At 29.0% G+C, this 19603-nt stretch overlaps 1 protein-coding gene across 1 annotated transcript; it reads right to left on the bottom strand.

Moving 5' to 3' along the window:
- Positions 1–1651: 1651 nt before the first annotated feature.
- Positions 1652–4530, bottom strand: LOC136080871 (uncharacterized). The gene is made up of 4 exons (XM_065798218.1): positions 3716–4530; positions 3402–3520; positions 2677–3279; positions 1652–2593 (listed from the first exon to the last, which is right to left on the bottom strand). Exons 3-4 carry the CDS (start codon positions 3188–3190, stop codon positions 2523–2525), a joined length of 585 nt encoding a protein of 194 aa, XP_065654290.1. The 5' UTR covers positions 3191–3279; positions 3402–3520; positions 3716–4530; the 3' UTR covers positions 1652–2522.
- Positions 4531–19603: the final 15073 nt, after the last annotated feature.

Below are 19603 nucleotides of genomic sequence, written 5' to 3'. Positions count from 1 at the left end.
TTTGCTTTTGTTAAGTGGAAATAACCCAGTATATTCAAAACCAGCAATAGCGTGCAAACGTGTAAAACACTTACCGCTCTCTTACACTTGTTTGAGCAAGGTAGGAAAATTTTCTTTATCTAAGTTTTTGCATTTGGTGTCTTTGTAATATTTGGTAAGAACTGCCTTCCACATTTGCTTAACATGGCAATAGACACCTCTGTCTAGTGGCTGAAGAGTGTGAGATGAGTGGGCTGGTAGACAAATCAAAATTATATTGTTTTCCCGACATAGCAATACAGCTGCTAAACTGACGTGAGATGTATGCCCATCAAAATGTTAAATATGAGTACCACTAATAGCTTGACATTCTACACTTCCTTCAACCATATATACACTTCCTTCAACCATTTAATAAATGTGTCATGCTCCATCCAACCTGATATAGAAATTGAATATTTGGTGCCAGTAGGCCCACTAAAGCTCACTCAGCTCTAAAGTTTCGTTTTGCTTTGTATACCACTAATGGTGGTGTAAAGTATCCATCAGCATTACACCAATTGTTCACTGTATAGTGGATTTTTTCATTGTTACCAGTGAGTTTCAAAACACGCTTTGCACCTTTTCGACATACTACAGTTGCTTTGCCTTGATCACCACAAAAACCCGTTTCATTGCAATTCCAAATGTGATAACCAGAAGTTATCCCAGACAATTCATATTGTTTAGTGACAACTTCAAAATAATTACAATTATTTCTTGCGTACAAGAAGCGGCTCTGGCAGATGCAAAAGTGTGAGTTTTTCTTGTGGAAATTTCTTTAGACCATCGGTTTATAAATGCATAAAACCGGTCTTTGTCAGGCCTGCCGTTTTTAAATAGGCTTGATTGATTTGTACGAAGAAGGTAACCGCATACAAAGTCCATGACATTATTTAGTATTAAACCATAACCCCAATCACATAGGAACTTAAACGCATGCACCATAATTGACTCTGTTTGCTGTGAGAGTACGGTTGTTGATCTTGATTCCTTGGTACCTAATTTAAAAAATTAATGTGAATGATCAGTTTTACCAGAAAAAATTTTAATATTAATTTTTTTTACTTTTTTGTCTAATTTTTAACTATAAAACGAAAAAAAATTATTTAATCGGTATCAAAATTAAATTTTTAAAAGATAGAGGTAAAATTATTTTTAAACGAATTATGGTTCCCGATTTATTACGATAGCAAATAAAAGAAAAAAGCAAACTTTTTTTTCTCTTTTAAACTTTTATAAAAATAAAATGACTGAAATGATTTGGATTTTATTTTGACACATTTGAATAGAGGAGATGATTCTCTTTTTCTGGTGTTTTTATTTTTTAAATATTCCTATCAGTTCCGATTTTATTTAAATTTTTCGATCAGTGATCGAAAAAATAGTATATTCGGTTTGACCCGCTTTAACTCTAAGCACTCTTGAAAAAAAATTTTCAGTAAATATTGCAATGATGTATAAAGCAAAACCATATTTAGGTACGGGTCATCCATAAATGATTTCAGTGTTTTTTCTCAATTTTTCGACTCCCCCTTCCCCCTTTGTCAAGCTGTCATTTTTTGGTCAACCTTCTGTTATATATGATGTCAGTTTTTGTATACTCCCCCCCTAAAAAACAACAAAAATGCTTAAAAACCATTGATTTTTTTTCTGACTAAATTATACATTTATATAATAGTAGATCTCATCAAATTATATTATATAATAGTCGGTATCACATTAAATAATCAACTAAGCAAATAGTATTATATATCTTTAATATAATCTTCCCATGGATTGTCGAAGTGATCATTGATTGAAACAATAGGTAGTGAATGCTCTCCGCGCTCTAAAAGGATACCGTATTCTTGAGGTACAATTAAATTCGTTGCGTCAACTTCATTTTCATCTAACCATTCAGCAGTTTCCGAACTCTTCTGCAAGACAATGACTGCCAAAAATTCTGTCTGACACTTGGCAGCGATGCGAACAGGTTGGACCCTTTTGATTAGAGGGAGTGTTATAGCAGAAGAATGGATAGAAGCGTGCTTTTTCAACATAGCTTGAGAGGCAAAGTAGATATTGAACTTTTTACAGATTCTATCAGCGAGGCTAGACTGAATTGATGGACAAAACGCATCATACGGCAAAATTGGAAATCCTTTGGCAGTACGAGGAAGAATACTTTCAATGATTGATGCGATGAGAATAAAGACGGATGATGGAAACAATTCTTTTGCTCCTTCTGAGACATCTACTGCTTTGAGCCTGTCTCTTGTTTGGTTGACAGGGATAGGTGGCGGAAGAAATATTGCTCTAATTAGAGTAAAGTAAGTGCTTCTAATAGTCCGCCAACAAGAACGATTTTCACATTTCACAATTTGAGTAAAATATTGACTTGTACGAAGATGATCGGCCATCCAACGTTGATCTTATAATAAAAAGCTACTTGACTCTAGCTCTTATTTGTCTGGATCAATATATTCTGCCATGGTTAAATAACCGTCAATTTGTAGATCAGTTCAAATATCAGCCAAAGCCTGTCCAGCAAAACTAAAGTTCTGTTTTTCTAAATTTTCATCTATTGTCCTGCCTGATTTAAAGAGATATGTTGGTTATTGTAGGTTAAAAATTATATTATTATTTTTATAAATTAACTTTTGTCAATGTAATTACCTTGAGAATCAAGATGAGTTCCGTATTGTTTGTGCGGAAGATTCACCCCAGATAATTCTTTGCTTAGAGGCACCATTCGTCGCTCAGCTCTGTTTAATGCACTGCGGCCTGGAGCGTTCGTCATGATGAAAAGAGCGTCAAGGTTATTCTTCAAGAAATGGAGAATCCCGATTTCAATTACTTTCTTGTATCTGGGATTTTCGTCGGGTCCTCCATCGACGCTAAACACAACGTTAGGCTTAACCATATTAGTTTGAGGATCTCTCGTAATAGAGTCGAATTCTTTGATATCCAAGAGCCACTGAAAGTCTAATCCATGAGCAAAGGCGGTTGAGGATGCGTGTTTTCCTAATCGAACAGCAATGTATGTAGGTCCAGAATAAGTAACAGCATCTGTTTTTCCAAGACCATCTTTTTTGATTGTAATTCCAACGTATACAGATGGTATAGGCTTGTGTTTAGCAGCCACGACCCAGTCGTGGTCCGGGAGAGTTACCTGGTACTCATAATGCATCAACAACGGCGCCTGTTTTTTGGCTGCTGTGATTCCAATTGGCACTCAAGCCTTGTCGTCTTGGCTAATGAAACACATTTCATTTGGTCCTAAAATAGAACAAACTTCTTCCACATATTTTATAGTTGAACTGCAAAAGAATCCGTCAACATGTTTTAAATGAAATTCATTCTGAGGAATGATCAATCTAACAGGGACTGTTTTGACGTACCTTTGGCCTTCTAATGTTTTGTAACTTCTCGGAAGTAGACGAGTATAGAGGGGGCTCTTGCTGATTGCAAATCCAATTTTGTTCATCTCGGATGTCAATTTGTCGAGAGTTTTAATCCTCTAAATAATAAAGAAATATATTTGGATATAATTAACTTTTTTACAGAAAACGGGATTTATTTCGTAAATTATATTCAAATCAAATCTTGAAATTAGTTGTTAACATTTCAAGGATATTTACAATAGTGCAAGTACTAATTAAGAGTAAAATTCTAACAAATACAATATTAACAAACATAGCTAAGCTATCATTACCCGTAGAACCTCTGAACGACGTCTTTCATCAGCGGACGAATCATGGAGAGCAATATCCATATTCGCCTTCAAAAGAAGAGGTTAATCTACTTCTAATGACGGTCGACCAGGTTTCTTTTTGATTTTTGTTTTTCTTTGAATTCTGGATGCTCCAAGCAGATTTCCTCCATTCTAGTTTTTTTCAGTTCTCTAGTTTTCTTCTGTTGAGCTTGATCATACTTTTTTTTGGCCAGTTCTTTACATAGATGAGCTAGTTTCTTCTTTTTCTTTTTCAAATCATCCTCTTCAGCTTCAGCAATAAATCCACTTCTCTTTCTAGTCTTCAGTCCAGCAACTTCACTATTTAAAGCTGCAATCTCAGAATTGAGTCAATCTTGAGCCACTGTTCTTGCATTTTTTTGATTTTTCGTGGTCAACAAGTTTAAAGTTAGTGCACTTTGTTGATCATCAATAACAGATCCTCATTGGTGGGCTCAACAAACTGCGAGGAATATTTGTCAAATTCAAGTGGAGTATACGTGGGGCAGACTGTTTTGGAGTATTAGCCCAAAATGATAAATGCTTGCTCTTGAACTTCATTGCCTTTTTATTAAATAAATTAAATAAATTCATTACTCTTGATTCAAGATCCTTATGCACCAGTTTCTCTTCTTTTAATGAATTCCATATACTGTGGACTTCTTTCTGGATAATAGCCTTTTTTTTATCGGGATGGGCATTTCCATACGAGACCATCAATAAGTTAAGTAATGCGGTTATATCCATATTTTAATATTGATTTATTAGTATTGTTTATATCACAATCAGAATAATGATTTTGCTCATTGTTAGCGCAAGCTTTTTAAGAGTTTCTTCAACCCGCTAGGGAGAAATTAGCGTTTCGAATTTTCAATAGACTTTATGTGTTTGCATTGCATCACGTTTTACAATCAACTAAAGAGCAATTAAAGTTTCGTATTTGTAATAGCGACAATTTAATTTCAAAAAAAGACAAATTTAAGAGTTTACTTTTATGAGTTTACTTTGAACCACATTTTATAATCCGCTAGGGAGCGAATAACGATTGTGAATTTTATGTAGAAAGAGTTAATATTTCTAACATAATTTGATTCGCAGTCAAATGGTAATATATTAATAAAACGATAGTAATTTTTTTTCCGTTAGTAGTTGTCATTTATTTAATGCCTCTGGGAAACTTATTATATTAATTTATAATATTATATTATAAATAATTTAATGAAATATAATATCAAATTCCCCGCATTTAATATTAATTTCCCCACAAACAAAACATAATTTCTATACCATTTAATAGATGTAAATACCGTTAAAATCTGCTCATTAAAATTAAAAAAATAATTTAAATAATTTAAAAAACATCATTTTGGCCTCAACACCCCCTCCCCATTGTCAATTAGTGTCAAACTTTTCAGCACTCCCTCCCCCCTATATTTACTGACATCATTTATGGATGACCCCTATTCGGTCTTTAAAAAGTTTTTATTTTTTCTTTATACATAGCTATTTAACTTACAGCAATATTGTATGGGCAAGCACCGGCTTCGTTAATTTAAAAAAAGACTTATACTAAACAAAAACATGTTTGTAGAATTGTATTTGGAGCAACAAGAACTGTACCTTGTGAGCCACCTCTACGTAAACTCAATGCATTAAATGTGTTTAAAACCAACATATTCTTAGTCATACACTTCATGCATAGAGCATGGACTGTCTCCAACGATATTCTACCCTTATTTTAGAGAAGTAAGCCATAAATATTCCAGCAAGTTTTCAGAAAATATTTTTTGTTACTAAAAATATAATCTAAAGTTATGTTCTTATTCTATTCAGTACCGAGGACCTATTTTGTAGAGAAACTTTCAGCATACTGTTAATATTAAAGAAAAAAACATTTCGGCAATTCAAATCTAAATTAAGACACTATTTAGTACTTAAGGATTTTAATATAGTAGATTTCCTCTGTCACTTTTAGAAGTTATTAAACTACATTTTTTCCATAAATTTAAAAATTTAGATCATTTAACAAAAAGAGCAAAATTAATATTAGGAATTTCAATGTCTTTATCAGACTTTCATTGAAAATATTTACTTTTGAAGTTACCTACAAATTTACTTTAATGTATTTTATTATATTACAACAGAAATTTTATTATCTTAATTTCGAATTACGTTCAGTTTATAACCAAAAACCGAAAATTTTGTTATTTTTTTACAACATTTTATTTAACTTGCTTTCTTGTCGGTTTGTTTATTATTATTTTTTTTTTAGCGTCCGCGCATAACAAACACGAGGTCGGAATGATGAAAGAAATCGTTAAAAAAGTAATTAAATTAAACGACGCAAAACAGACTTTAGCTAAGGGGTCGTCCATAAATTACGTCAAGCTCTATTTGGGGGGGGGGGGGTAATGGTTTTGTGACGATTCATACAAAACTTGCTACTTAAGTGTCAAAAATTGCATGACATAATTTTTGGACGACCCCTTAGCGTTAATGAAAAAAATCGTTAAGAAAAGTAATTAAAACAAACAATTAACAACAACCTTTTAGCGTTTTAGTTCAACGTAAATAAATAGAAAATGTTGGGCAACTAAGTACAACTCGTATTGACGCCCAACATTTTCAGTCATTAACTTTAATGGATACTTCAGATTTTGTGTACGTTCACAAAGTCCATGGATCCCGTGAAATAGTTTATTTTTTTTATTTTTTAGTCCATTTTTAAAATGTTGTTTTTAAAAAGTTTTTTCTAATATATTTTTTATTACTATTAAATTTAACAATTTCTTTTTTTTTTTTATTAATTTTTTTGTTTCTTAACATTTTAAAATTTGTCTTTTATTTTAATGCCGTTACTTAGGTGATTAGGATATTTAGAGGCGTTACTATTGGGGCTCGGTGATAAGGCTACTTTATGACTTCTTCTTGTTCTAACCAATTGTATACTTTTTATATTATTGTATATTGTAGACATTTTTAAACGGCGAAATAAACTAAACTAAACTCTATCTAATGGTTTTAGTGGTTTTGGGCTTGTATGAAGACTGAATAGCATGTGTTATTCTAACTCAGCATTCCTTTGAAATGTTATCATTTTATTAAAGTGCAAAATCTTAATGAACTCAAATATCTATTACTTCCTTTTTTTTTTCCTTTAGTATCTTGTTTTTTAATTGAATCATCTGTTTTGCTACATGACAACAACAACTTAATTGCTGAATTTTAAGATTTCCATATTCTAGTTCACCAATATCAAAATAACGACATTTTCAAAATAACGACACATTTTCATACCTTTCTCAAAGAATTTAAATGAGTGAGTTTCCGGTAACATATTTGAAACTAAACTTTTCCGGTAACATATTTGCCCATTTTTGAAATACTTAAATCTTCAAATATTACAGGATCTGTAACAGATAAATTAAATATAGAAAAAGTTATACCCATATTAAAAACGATTCATTTAAATTAAATAGTTACAAAGCTGTCTCAGTACTTCCTGATTTTTCAAAACTTTTGAAGCATTTAACTTATAATTTATATAAATACCTATAACATTTATAATTATTATAATTTATATAAATACTTATAACATTTTGAATGAAAGACAATTGCTCTTGAAAAGTTTTATTCAAAATTACTGCACTTTATTTTAAATTATTTAATTTTAAAAAAAAGCAGTATCCCTCAAAGTTTCACTCTTGCGCCACTGCTATTTTTAATATCATTAATAATCTCCCAAAAGTCTCCAGTAAGATGTCACAATGTTTCTCCCAAAAGTCTCAAGTAAGCTGTCATAATGTTTCTCCAAAGCGTCTTAAGTAAGCTGTCATAATATTTGTAGATGATACTTATTTATTTTATACATCAACATCAATTGCAGAACCTTATGAAACTACAAATATTGAACCTAAAAAAGCAACAATTGGTTTAAATCTAAAAAGTTAAGTAAATACAGAAAAAAAGACCACTTTATTTTTGCTTATTCTAAATTTCTTGGGATACTTAGTTACAAGAATATATCATGGAAAGCGCATAAATATGTTTAATACCAAAATTTCAAAAAAACTGGGATACTCTACAAAGCTAGTCCTATATTTTCTCAAAAAAATTTAATTTAATTTTTATTTTTTGTTTATACAAAATTTATACATATTGTCCGCGCAAGTACTCCTAAATCTAAATAAGTCACACTTTGTCGAAATCAAAAACATGCAGCTAGAACAGTTTCTATTAAGGATATATTCTTACATGTTGAGCCACTTTTCAAACTCTTAAAAAATTAAATACTTGTCAAATTAATAATTTCTAAAATTTAATGCTTATGCTAAAATATAAACTCAGGCTTGTCCCTCTTTCAAAATATTTTTTTCAAAAAAACAAAATAGATAAATAACAAGAGATTAAAAGTGCCATTTCAAAAAAACAAATCTCTCGGGTTTCTCTATCTCATAATGAAGGCCTTATCTGCACAACAAATTATCAAAAGTCAATAATATCAATTCAAGCCATCATACCATATACATACAAATTCAAAAATATTACATTTACAAATATGATTTCTCTGAAAATATTAATTAAATATCTTATCTTAAACACAAGCAGTTTTATGAATTTATACTAATCTAAAAATGAAAAATAAGACATAAATTTAACTTATACCAAAATCAATCAAAATTAACTTCAATTAATATTTATAAGAACAAGTACCATTTATAAATAGAAAGTTCTTAAAAAGTTAAGTTAAGTTCTTTTTAAAATCTGTCACAACACAATAGGTACTAGTAAAGGGAAGTCAAGTGAAGCCTGCAATTAACAAATAATTTTATCCTACCTAGATTTATCTCTTTTATTTGACAACAACTATTTTTAAGTTGCCTATTACCATTTATACTGTTAACTTTGAGCCTAATATTATCCATTTCAATTTCACTATTATCTTTAAACATATTACCAATAATATTACTATTGTTACAACTGAATAATAAATAAACATAAAAGAATCATATAAATTGCAATCTTTTCTAATCAAAGACTATATTTCAACTTAAAATATATTGTAAAACTGAGATACGCGATTTCTAACCAATGTTGCATGTTTAGGATAGTGCGCCAATTATGCCATCTCATGGGAAAAAAAGTGAATAAACCGTAGGATCTAAGTTAGCTGACATTCTCAATAAAACTTCTAAATGACTTTTTGGGTAAATAACTTCCCTGGAAGCAGGTGCATCACTCTAGTGAAGCTAGTGAAGTTACAGCAACTTCACTAACTATAGTTTGCAAATGAAACACTAAAATATTTAAGCAAAGTTGATTGCGATGTTGTTGCTTTCTAAAATTTACTGCTGCAAGTGGGTCAGAGATATACAGTTGATAATGTTGGGGGAATATCTTGATCTGGCCTAAGATTACCTACACAATGAAAAACTTGACCACATATTTTAAAACATGGCGGCCTATGATTTATAGGTTAAACCACATTATCAGTAAATAAAGCAAAATAAAGACAGGCATATTAAATTCTGATATATTTTAAAAAATTGATATTGGAATTATGATATAACTTCCTGTAAATCTTGCAGAAATAGTGAAAATGGAAGCAAAACTACCTTTCTATTATGGCAGCATAAAAAATGTGTTTCATTAAGAAATTTTTGAACACAGCAATGCTATAAATTAATTTCTTCTTACTCAGCAGCATTTGTTATATTTTGATGACAATTAATTTCAGCTTGCCTAGTTCTAATCATTTTAATAAATTATCAATTATTTTTAAGTTGATAGTATTTCTTCTAATAACTTATTTAAGCCTAATATCAACAATCAAAAAAAAAATATTGTTTGGTTATAAAAACAAAAACACAATGTTGAATCTTACTTGGTTTCTCATCTATAAAACAACTATATTTAACTATTTAAAAGAAAAAAAAATAAAAAAAAATTCAAAATGCCTTATGTTAAGCAATGTATTTAAAAAAAAAGCAAATGCAATTACTTTAAATATATATGATATATAAACCTCTACAATTTAACTCATTAGCTTAACCACTGGTTTATCATTGAGGTCAAAAATTAATAAACAAAAATTAAAACAATTTATTACAATTATTATTCAAAATTAAAACCTCTAACAATTTAATTTAGGATTTATCAATACCCATATTTTTTTGGCAATGTCAGTTAGTATATTTTTATCTAAAGTAATAAAAAAGATGAAACCATTTAAGAACAAATTTAAAAATCTAAATATATATTCAGATACTTTAAAAAAAAGCATAATACATCATTCTTTTGACAACTTCCAACATAATTTTTTTTTACTTTCTACTACTTTTTTTTATTTTCTATTTTACTATTTTCTATACCTTATTTTTTTTATCTAAAAGAAAATATACATATAGATACAGAGAAATATAAATCATACTGAAATAAACGCAAATTTATTTAAATACACTTACATGTCCACAAATAACAGCCTTATTTTATTTAAAGAAAAGGAAACAGGCTATAAAAATTAGAAAAATACAAACAACCAACAACAAACAAACATTTATTTATAATTTTATAGTAAAATTAAACAATGAACAACATCATTTCCTCTTAAACTAAAAATTTATCAGCTCTAATTTGCTTGCAGACCTTGCTTGAAAGTGAGGTGACCATATTTGAAAAATACCAGACGCGTACAAGGAATAAATTTGGTATATATAAAAAATAGTAATGGTTTTATATCAGGCCCGTAGCCTGATTTAAATACAATTTCTTTAAAGGGGGAGCACTTTTTCAAGAGGCGCCAAAAATAAAATAAAAATAAAGTTATCCAAGGGTAATTTTTTTAAGCGTCTGTATTCGCCTATTTTATGATAAGATTTTGCATAAACTTAATAACATGATTAATTTTATTTTTTATATTTTCAAGACGTTTTCACCTTGCCCTTTTTGTGTTGTACTAACAATTTTTGAATATATGCTTAATTTCAATTTGCTTGTGGCCAAACAGGATAAAGCGCAGGAAAGCACGTGCCCTCCTCGCTCCCGCCCTGCCTACAGTCAGTCTAGCTTAAATGGGTTTTACTAAAAACTCGTTCATTTATTTTAAAATAGCTTGAGAAGAAACTAAATTATGGAAAAAATATTAAACAATGTTTGCATTTTAAATCAAAAATATTTTTCATAAGAATGAATTGTTTTCACCAACATGTCATCTTTTTTCAATTTTTTCTGCAAAGCAGCAATATTTTCTTAAAAGGAGCAGCAATATTTTCTTAAATTAAATTTAACGAAAAAAATAGCTGCCAAAGTTTTTTTTGTAAGTTGGGATTTCCCTTCCGTCCAAATATCACAGGCAATCGAAAACAATCGCTCTACGTGAGCGTTTGAACCTGGCAAACATAGAGCGACTTCTAACAATTTTAACAAATTATTTTTAAGGAACGTGATTATCTTCGAAATGAGAAAAAATTTCAACCCAAAGCTCGTCACATTCAACAGACTGTGAGTTCCAAGAAGAAAACTTTTCCTTTGTTCAATATAAATTGTTCTCCGAATTTCGTAGAACAATTCATTGTCATCGAATGTGATTTCTATTGATTTTTTCACAAAAGTTATAGTTTCAATAATTTCAATCTATTCAACTTTATTGTTAAGTAAAGACCATTTAAAAACTTCAACCCGATTAAAGTGATGCGTCCACTCATCTATATACTCTAGACAGACACTGTAAAAAATGTCAACTTTTTTCAGAAATCGGAAATAACCACTTTCTTCGGTAACTTGCAAATGCTGTCTTACCATGAAAGGTAGAAATTTTTCTTCTTTTCTAGATTTTATTTGGTCTTTCAAATCTTTTAATACTACAGCAAATTCATCAGCAGAAATATCATCTTTCTCAATTTTTTACTACCGTGTTATAAAAAACATTGGCTTGACTGTAAACAAAAAACAATACTATTTAACCCATTTCGTTATTGAAAAAGTCAAATAAAAGTTACGAACAATTTTCGAAGCTTAGAAAGTATGATAAGCTTAAAAAGTATAGTGACTGATATAACTCAAGCACTATTTCGAAAGCTGGAAGTAAGGCCAACCAACGAAACTTTGAGAATCCTAGCAATTTTTGATACTCCACACCGGCTTCTATTGTTATTACCGTTTCGTTTTAAATCTCCGAAATTGGTATTGGTGTTGTCTGCAGAAATAACCAAAACTTTTGAAGAAATATTGTTAACACTAATGCATTTAAAGATAACTTCTGATAAAATATCTGATATTCCTCCATTTACGCAATCCATGGTAATTAGCTGAGTTTGCACTCCCTCTTTAACATCAAAATAACGAACCCAAAATTGGATACATTTTAACGTCCTTGTAGTTTTATGCATCAGAAAGAATTGACACAAATGATGCTTTTAATAAAACATTTTCTGAGTTAGTTTCACAATATTTCTTGAACACGTTTACAATTATTGCTTCACATTTTGTACGCGCTTAAGCAAATCTTGGATTATAAAATTTTTCAATTAGCTTTGATGTACAATCAGCACTTTATCAAACAAACACAACCGTAAAGTTATGGTTGTGTTTGATTGTGTGGAATGCAATTGTTCAATCTTGAATGGTATTTTTTCATTTTGACGAAAGCTCTGACTCTTCCTCAACATTGTAATTGGATAGATCTGTGCTGGATAGATCTGTGCTTCGATTTTTTCAGGTCTGATGATTGATCAGTTTCCAATAGTGGTTGAGTATTTCAATCCAGATAGCAAGACGGAGCTCGATGCTCGTCATCTCTTATTGAAGGATCAGAAATGGTTGGCCTCTCATGGCGCACCCACCAATATTTTACGCAAATTGTTAAATGTAAAATCTCGGATGTTGTTCTTGAAAAGGAACTCTTGTTTCCATGTTATTTCCGGTCAATTTCTGCATCCACCTGTTCCAATCTGCCTGTCAGAAGATGGCTTGAAAGCTGTAGTCGTTTTCAGACGTCACCAACAAGAATCGTTTTCCTTCTATATTTTTTCTTATCGCCTCTAATATTCAGAGCACCATTACTCGATCATCAAAATCACTTAAACTTGTACTTTTCCTTTCAAATCGTGTATAAAAAGAATGTGCCAAGAGCAAAAGAAAGTTAACGTCCGTAATTGCGGTAGAAGAGAACACGAAAACACAGAAAAATGTAATTCGTGTGAATAATTTCAATAAAAATGCTTAAAAAAAGAAAGAATTTTGTTTTAGAAAAAAAAGAAAGAGAGAGGGGGGGAGGGGGTCCCAATTTTATGACATTCTTTTTAAGGGGGTATAAGAAAAAAGTACAGCTGGTGACAAAGAGAGGGGGAGGGGGTCAAAAATTATCTAAAAAATGGTGACGTCCTTTATGGACAGCTCATAAGATAGCAAATTTCATTTAATAGAGTTACTTTTGCAATGTGTTAAAAAGAGTTACAAATACTTTTTTTTCTCTTTGGAATCAAATTAAAAAAATTTTTTTTTTTTGCAGTTATGTAGATCCTTACGTAAATAATTTTGTTTTTATTTTTTGAGTTTCAATTTTATCAACAATGTTACTTAATTTTGTCCGTGACTGTATATATATGTGTATATATATATATATATATATATATATATATATATATATATATATATATATATATATATATATATATATATATATATATATATATATATATATATATATATATATATATATATATATATATATATATATATATATATATATATATATACATATATATATATATATATATATATATATATATATATATATATATATATATATATATATATATATATATATACATATATATATATATATATATATATATATATATATATATATATATATATATATACATATATATATATATACATATATATATATATATATATATATATATATATATATATATATATATATATATATACATATATATATATATATATATATATATATATATATATATATATACATATATATATATATATATATATATATATATATATATATATATATATATATATATATATATATATATATATATATATATATATATATATATATATATATATATATTTATATTTATATATATATATATATATATATGAAGACCTCAGTGGAAAAACCGGCGTTGTCACATTTAAAAAGTATTGAGAAAGTATTTATTGATCATTAATAAAAGTCTTTATTTAAAGCAAATGAAACTAAGCAATTTAAAAAAAATTATATTATAGTTATTTTATTTAAAATTTATTCAAAAACAAAATATTTTGTAATTTTTTATAGAAAATTTTTTTTTTCTTTGCTTTAAATAAAGACATTTATTAATAATTAACAAATACTTTCTCAATACTTTTTAAATGTGACAACGCCGGTTTTTCCACTGAGGTCTTCATATATATATATATATATAAATTAAAAATGATTAAATAAAAATAAGAAGAAGATCAAAATTTTACGTATTTTTTTAAAATCCTACATGCGTTGTTTGCATGCTTTGTTTGCATGTGCTGTTTACATATGATGTAATGTGTGAGCGCGATGTGATGTGTGCATGTGATATTATGCATGCGTGTGATTTTTGCGTTGTTTGCATGCGCTGTTTACATATTTTGCGATGTGTGCACGTGATGTGACATGTGCTTGTGATATGTATGCACGCGATGTGATGCGTATGCTGTTTGCATGCGTTGTTTGTATACGTAAATAATTTGCTTATAAAGTGTGTACCTGATGAGTGCACGCAACGTCTACATGTGATGTGAAGTTTGCATGCAATGTGATGAGTGCGTTGTTTGCGATTGATATCAGAGGTTAACAAGTTTTATTTTAATCATTTCTTGCGTTAAAAATAAAAATAAAAAACCACTAATAAATATTATGTTTTTTAAAAACTTTAATAAAAACATTAATAAAAGCGTACTTAGGCTTTTTTTTATTTAATATCGTTTAATAGTTTGCTATGGTTTTGCAAAAATTTTAAAAGTTATCCCAAGTCATAATCGTTTTTTTCATATCTTAAACTATCAGTTTTTAATATTTTGAATGAAGATTAGCAAGTTTATTAAAACGGTTTTTTTTTAATAAAAACAAAAAAACAAAAAATAAACAAGCCAGAAACATTTTTAAAAAATCAGATTAATAAGACCATTATAATGATAAATGGTTTAATAACATTTCCGCACACAGTGCACGCTTTAAAAGAGATCTAATTAAATTACATTTACAAAAACTAAAGTAAATTATTTTAACAAACAAATGAAACTATTGATTTAAAATACAAAACTTTATAAATCTTTTACAAACTTAAAGAGACTTTATTGCATCCTTTTAAAAAAAAAAAAAAAAAAATATATATATATATATATATATATATATATATATATATATATATATATATATATATATATATATATATATATATATATATATATAAACAATATAATTCAATTTAAGATTTAGAATAAAGAATTAATAAAAAGTAAGAGTAAAGAAGATATAATGATTAAGATACTCTTGGCTTTAATCGTATTCTTATTCATTCTAAATTTTATTCATTCTTATCATCTTAAAATCTTATTCATTCTAATTTTTTTTTTTTTAATTTCTGTACATGTTGTACTTGTTAAACACAGAATTTTTATGTTTCAGATATGACACTTCCAGGCATTGTGTAAACTTTATGTTCACCAAGGCGAACTGTTTTCTGATATTTAACAGTAGTTAGTGGAAGTGGGTTTCCTACTTTTTGCAGCTTTTAATCGGTTCTGCTTACTAAAAAAAGAATAACATTTTAAAATAAATTTTAATTTTTCAACAATTTTCTGTTATATTTTAACTATTAATGTATTGGGTGAAAAAAAAATTTCAATATCATATTTTGACTTCAAATTATAGAACGCCGAAGTTGTGTCAGGGTTAGGGTTTAGTGTATTCCGTCGGGATACTCTTGTATTCCGTCGGGATATTTTATTTTTATGCTTTACGTTTAAAGCTACATCAGATAATATTTGTCAATTTCTAGTTTAAATTGTAAAATTTAACTTTTGATTTAAAATCAAAATCTTTATGATTATATTTCTAAGTATTTATTTATATATTTTATCTAAATACACATCTTTATTCAGATACTATTATCTTATTTCTGTTTTGTGTAGGCCAGAAAAATGATAATTACAGTAATAAAATTTTTACTGCAATAAAAAAAGTTTGTTAATGTCGTTATTTGAACTCGTAATTTTAAATTCACTTCACTATTTAAAAATGGAATGGGAAGAAATAGAAAACTTCCCAAAAAGAATTTCCGTTTTTGTTTTTTCGTTACAGATCTCATTAAATCAAATGCTAAAACGTTTGATTTATTCTTAGAACGTGTATAATTTGCGGAATATATTGTAAAAATATTTCAATTAACGTTTCACTTTCAACCATAGATCGTTGTGCACGCTTAAGTCAAATGAAAATGTTTTTCAAAAAATGCGGTGATTGGAGTAACCAAAAGTAACCAAAAAACTTACCACTTCGGCGGCGCCGATAAATTTTTACTGTCAAGATATACCGATAAGATTTTTTATTTTGTCAAGATCGCCGGTGCGATTTTTTTGTACTTGTACCAAGTTTTCACTCATTCTTTTTTTACTACGGGAACGAGAAGAGGAATGGAAAAATAATCACGTGAGGTTTGTAATTGATTATTTTTCCCTTTTTTTTTCTTTTTGTAGTTATTAAGGTACTCCTAGAAGTCTTTACGTTCTTAGTCACACAGGACCGCGTTAGAGAATTTAACTAGGAAGTTCATGCCTCTTTCCCAATCAATGTCGCTTATTGTGCTAGAACCGGCGTCGATTCTCTGATGGCTGGTTTCTGAGCCAGAGCTCTAACCACTACGTCACGACTACTCAGCACCCCTTTCCAGTTTCTGTAAAAAAAAAAGATAAGTGATAATTGACCTTTGGTATGGTTCAAATATACTAGGTTACACTACAACAAGACCAATAATCAATGTAAATATAAATCACTGCATATAACGAATGACAATTACTGGCGACAAAAAAAAATATGCTTTTAATTCTACTAATTTACTTCTAATGGTTACACTAACAGGATGAATGAACTTAAAAAAACACAAGGTATTGCTTTGCATGAACAGTAGGATATTCAAAAAAAAATCTGTGCGCTATCATAAGCGTGGCTCTTAAATGTAACTAAATATATCAAAAGTATAGATTTAATATATTATATTCGTTTCTCAACTAAATGACTTGATAATGAAAGATCATAAAAAAACATTAAAAAAAAAATGACAAAAAGAGAAGATACAGCATTTTATGATAATCAGAGATCTGAAAGGAATATGACTATGCAGCAAGATGAAGAGTTTGAACTTAAGGCTCAGCAAAGAATAGAAAGATTTGAATGAGTTAACCCAGTGGGCACGCGTTGTCCAGAGAACACCTGTCTGACGTTTTACGGACGTCCAGACATCTCTATGACGTCCAGAGGACGTCCTCCGGACAACTTCCTGCCCACTAGGAAGCTGTTAATGACAATAAAAAGGCTAAAATGCTTTTGTTCATTACAGTTTTGCCAAACTGTAGCGCTCCCTTAGCTAGATTTTATTTAGGTGATACAACCACTAAAGTCCATACAAGTCCTGCTAAACCTAACCAGATTATCTGATGATTTATCAATCTTGTCAACAATCTTTGACCAAGCCTCACGGATTGATAAATCAACGGCGCACATAAACTTCCTTTCTCGGTGACTCAGTCAATGTCAGTCAGTGCAGCCATCAAATATTTAATATGCACTTATAGTAACACTATCCTTAGTTCTATTTTCATGTTTATGTCAATTCTAGTCATACGGTACATGTGGTGACACATGCACCATGTTGATATATGATGCACATAGTTGATAGGATTGCAAATACTCCAGCATATTTTCCAGTGTCGGGTGCAGTTGTGTCACAGAAAAAACCAACAACATTGTCGACAGTATAATAGTAATTTACAGAGATTGAGGATTATATTGGCCTGCTCTGACCCATTTTCCGTTATAAATATTTATCAACCAGAGACTTGCCACAAAGCAAGGTTTATGCCAGATATGATTTGTTTTCTTACATTAGAAATAACAAAAATATCTTAAACATTACGAAAAGAAAAATAAGACATTCATGAAAAATAAGACATTCAATGATAATAACATATAATAATATATAATAATTCAATAATAATAATAATATAAATAAGAAATTCATGAAAAATAAGACATTCAGAAATGAGACATTCATGTTCAAACAGCTTCCTTATTTATATCTCTGACATACTGTCCTTTGTTCTTTAAATATTGTCTGAGTATTAAAGCACCAGCTAAGAATTAAGGATTTCCTCAAGAGAAAACCTAAAATGCCTGTAATCAACAACACTATCAGGTTTAGTTGGTAATCAAAGCTGGATCTTGTTTTGCCTAATCCAAGTAACAAATGCCCAAATCGAGTTAGGATCAAAAATAGATTATTTGCTTTCAACTTTAAATTGTTTGCCAACAAAATGGAAGTCAGCAAAGGCTGATCATAAATGAAATTAAAGTTGATTCTAGACTGTATTATATCATACACAAATGAAGATATAAATCAAAGTTTGTTGTTGGTTGCCCGAAACCATAAAAGAATGTTAAATAAAAATGTAGCTAAAACCAAGCAAAATTATATTTAAAGACTTTGTTACATTTTTTCAATCTTTCTATCCAACGTTCTTAAACATATTTAACTTAAATTTTACATAATATTTTACATAATATAACTTTTATAATAACAAACATTTAACAGAACGAGATTTTCTTAATAGTTACATGTTTTATTTTGAAAGAAAAAATCCAATATTTTCGAAAAAACCTAGTTTTACACCAAGCACTAATAACATGTTAAATTACAAAATTCTGGTTTATTTTGTCATAATAGACCTAGTAACTAAGTTCCAGATGGCGCACATTTATTTTAAAAAGAAAGAGATGCTTAAATTTATGACACTAAAAATCCTAGCGATATTTAAACTGAAAGCTTTATTACTACGGTGGATGGACGATGAATTGAAGAACGATAGTAATATCATTGTGAAAGTAATAAAGATGTTTTGCTACGCATAAAGATTCTTTATTAAAATGTCGTAGTCGATGTTAAGACGCATGTTCAAAAACAAATGATAAAAAATCTACAGTTGCAAAAAAATCAAACAGATTGAAAAAAAAGTGTTATTTACGTACTGCATCACACATCCTCCAACTAATCAGCAAATAACGTCATTAAAGTCAATAAAGTTACCCATATGTAATTAAGAAGGATGCAATGAAAACTGTAAAGTTGTTACAACTTGTTGCCCAATTCGTTAAAATTTTGTGTGCGCTAAATCTTCAAGTTGTATAATGAACAATTAAAGATCAATTCAACGAAGAAAATTATCTAAAGTTATGCTATGTTGCAAGAACTTGTTTTGAGAGCAGCCAAAAAATTACTGTTCGATACCACAAAATTTGAAGAATTGATGAAATTTTACAAAAAGGATCTCTTCTAAAATTACAGCTAAAAATATTTGAGAAAGACATTTTTGAAATAACTGACGTGTATTTTATCAATTATGTGAAATATTTTAAACCTTCACGCTGCTAATAGGGCTTTTTTTTTCTGAAGTATTTTGCCTTACAAAATTAATAAGATGTGCATAATGATCGAAGAGACCCGTAGGATTAATAAAGTTCATAATAATCATGCTTTAACATTTTTTTCATGTGGTTGGTCTGACTAAAATACAAACCTTGACCTTTTTTTCGAATAGCTTTGGAAT

Source organism: Hydra vulgaris, chromosome 05, assembly GCF_038396675.1.
Source record: "Hydra vulgaris chromosome 05, alternate assembly HydraT2T_AEP".
In the NCBI taxonomy this organism is placed as follows: domain Eukaryota; kingdom Metazoa; phylum Cnidaria; class Hydrozoa; order Anthoathecata; family Hydridae; genus Hydra; species Hydra vulgaris.
The sequence above is the reverse complement of the archived record's forward strand: the minus strand, read 5'-3'. Positions and strand labels throughout refer to the sequence as shown.

Bases quoted from the DNA above. Each gene is read 5' to 3' on its own strand.
- LOC136080871 (XM_065798218.1), bottom strand. From the start codon at position 3,190: ATGCATTATGAGTACCAGGTAACTCTCCCGGACCACGACTGGGTCGTG. The intron at 2,594-2,676 runs GTAATTACATTG...TCTTTAAATCAG, and splicing joins AACTCATCTTGATTCTCAAG to GCAGGACAATAGATGAAAAT.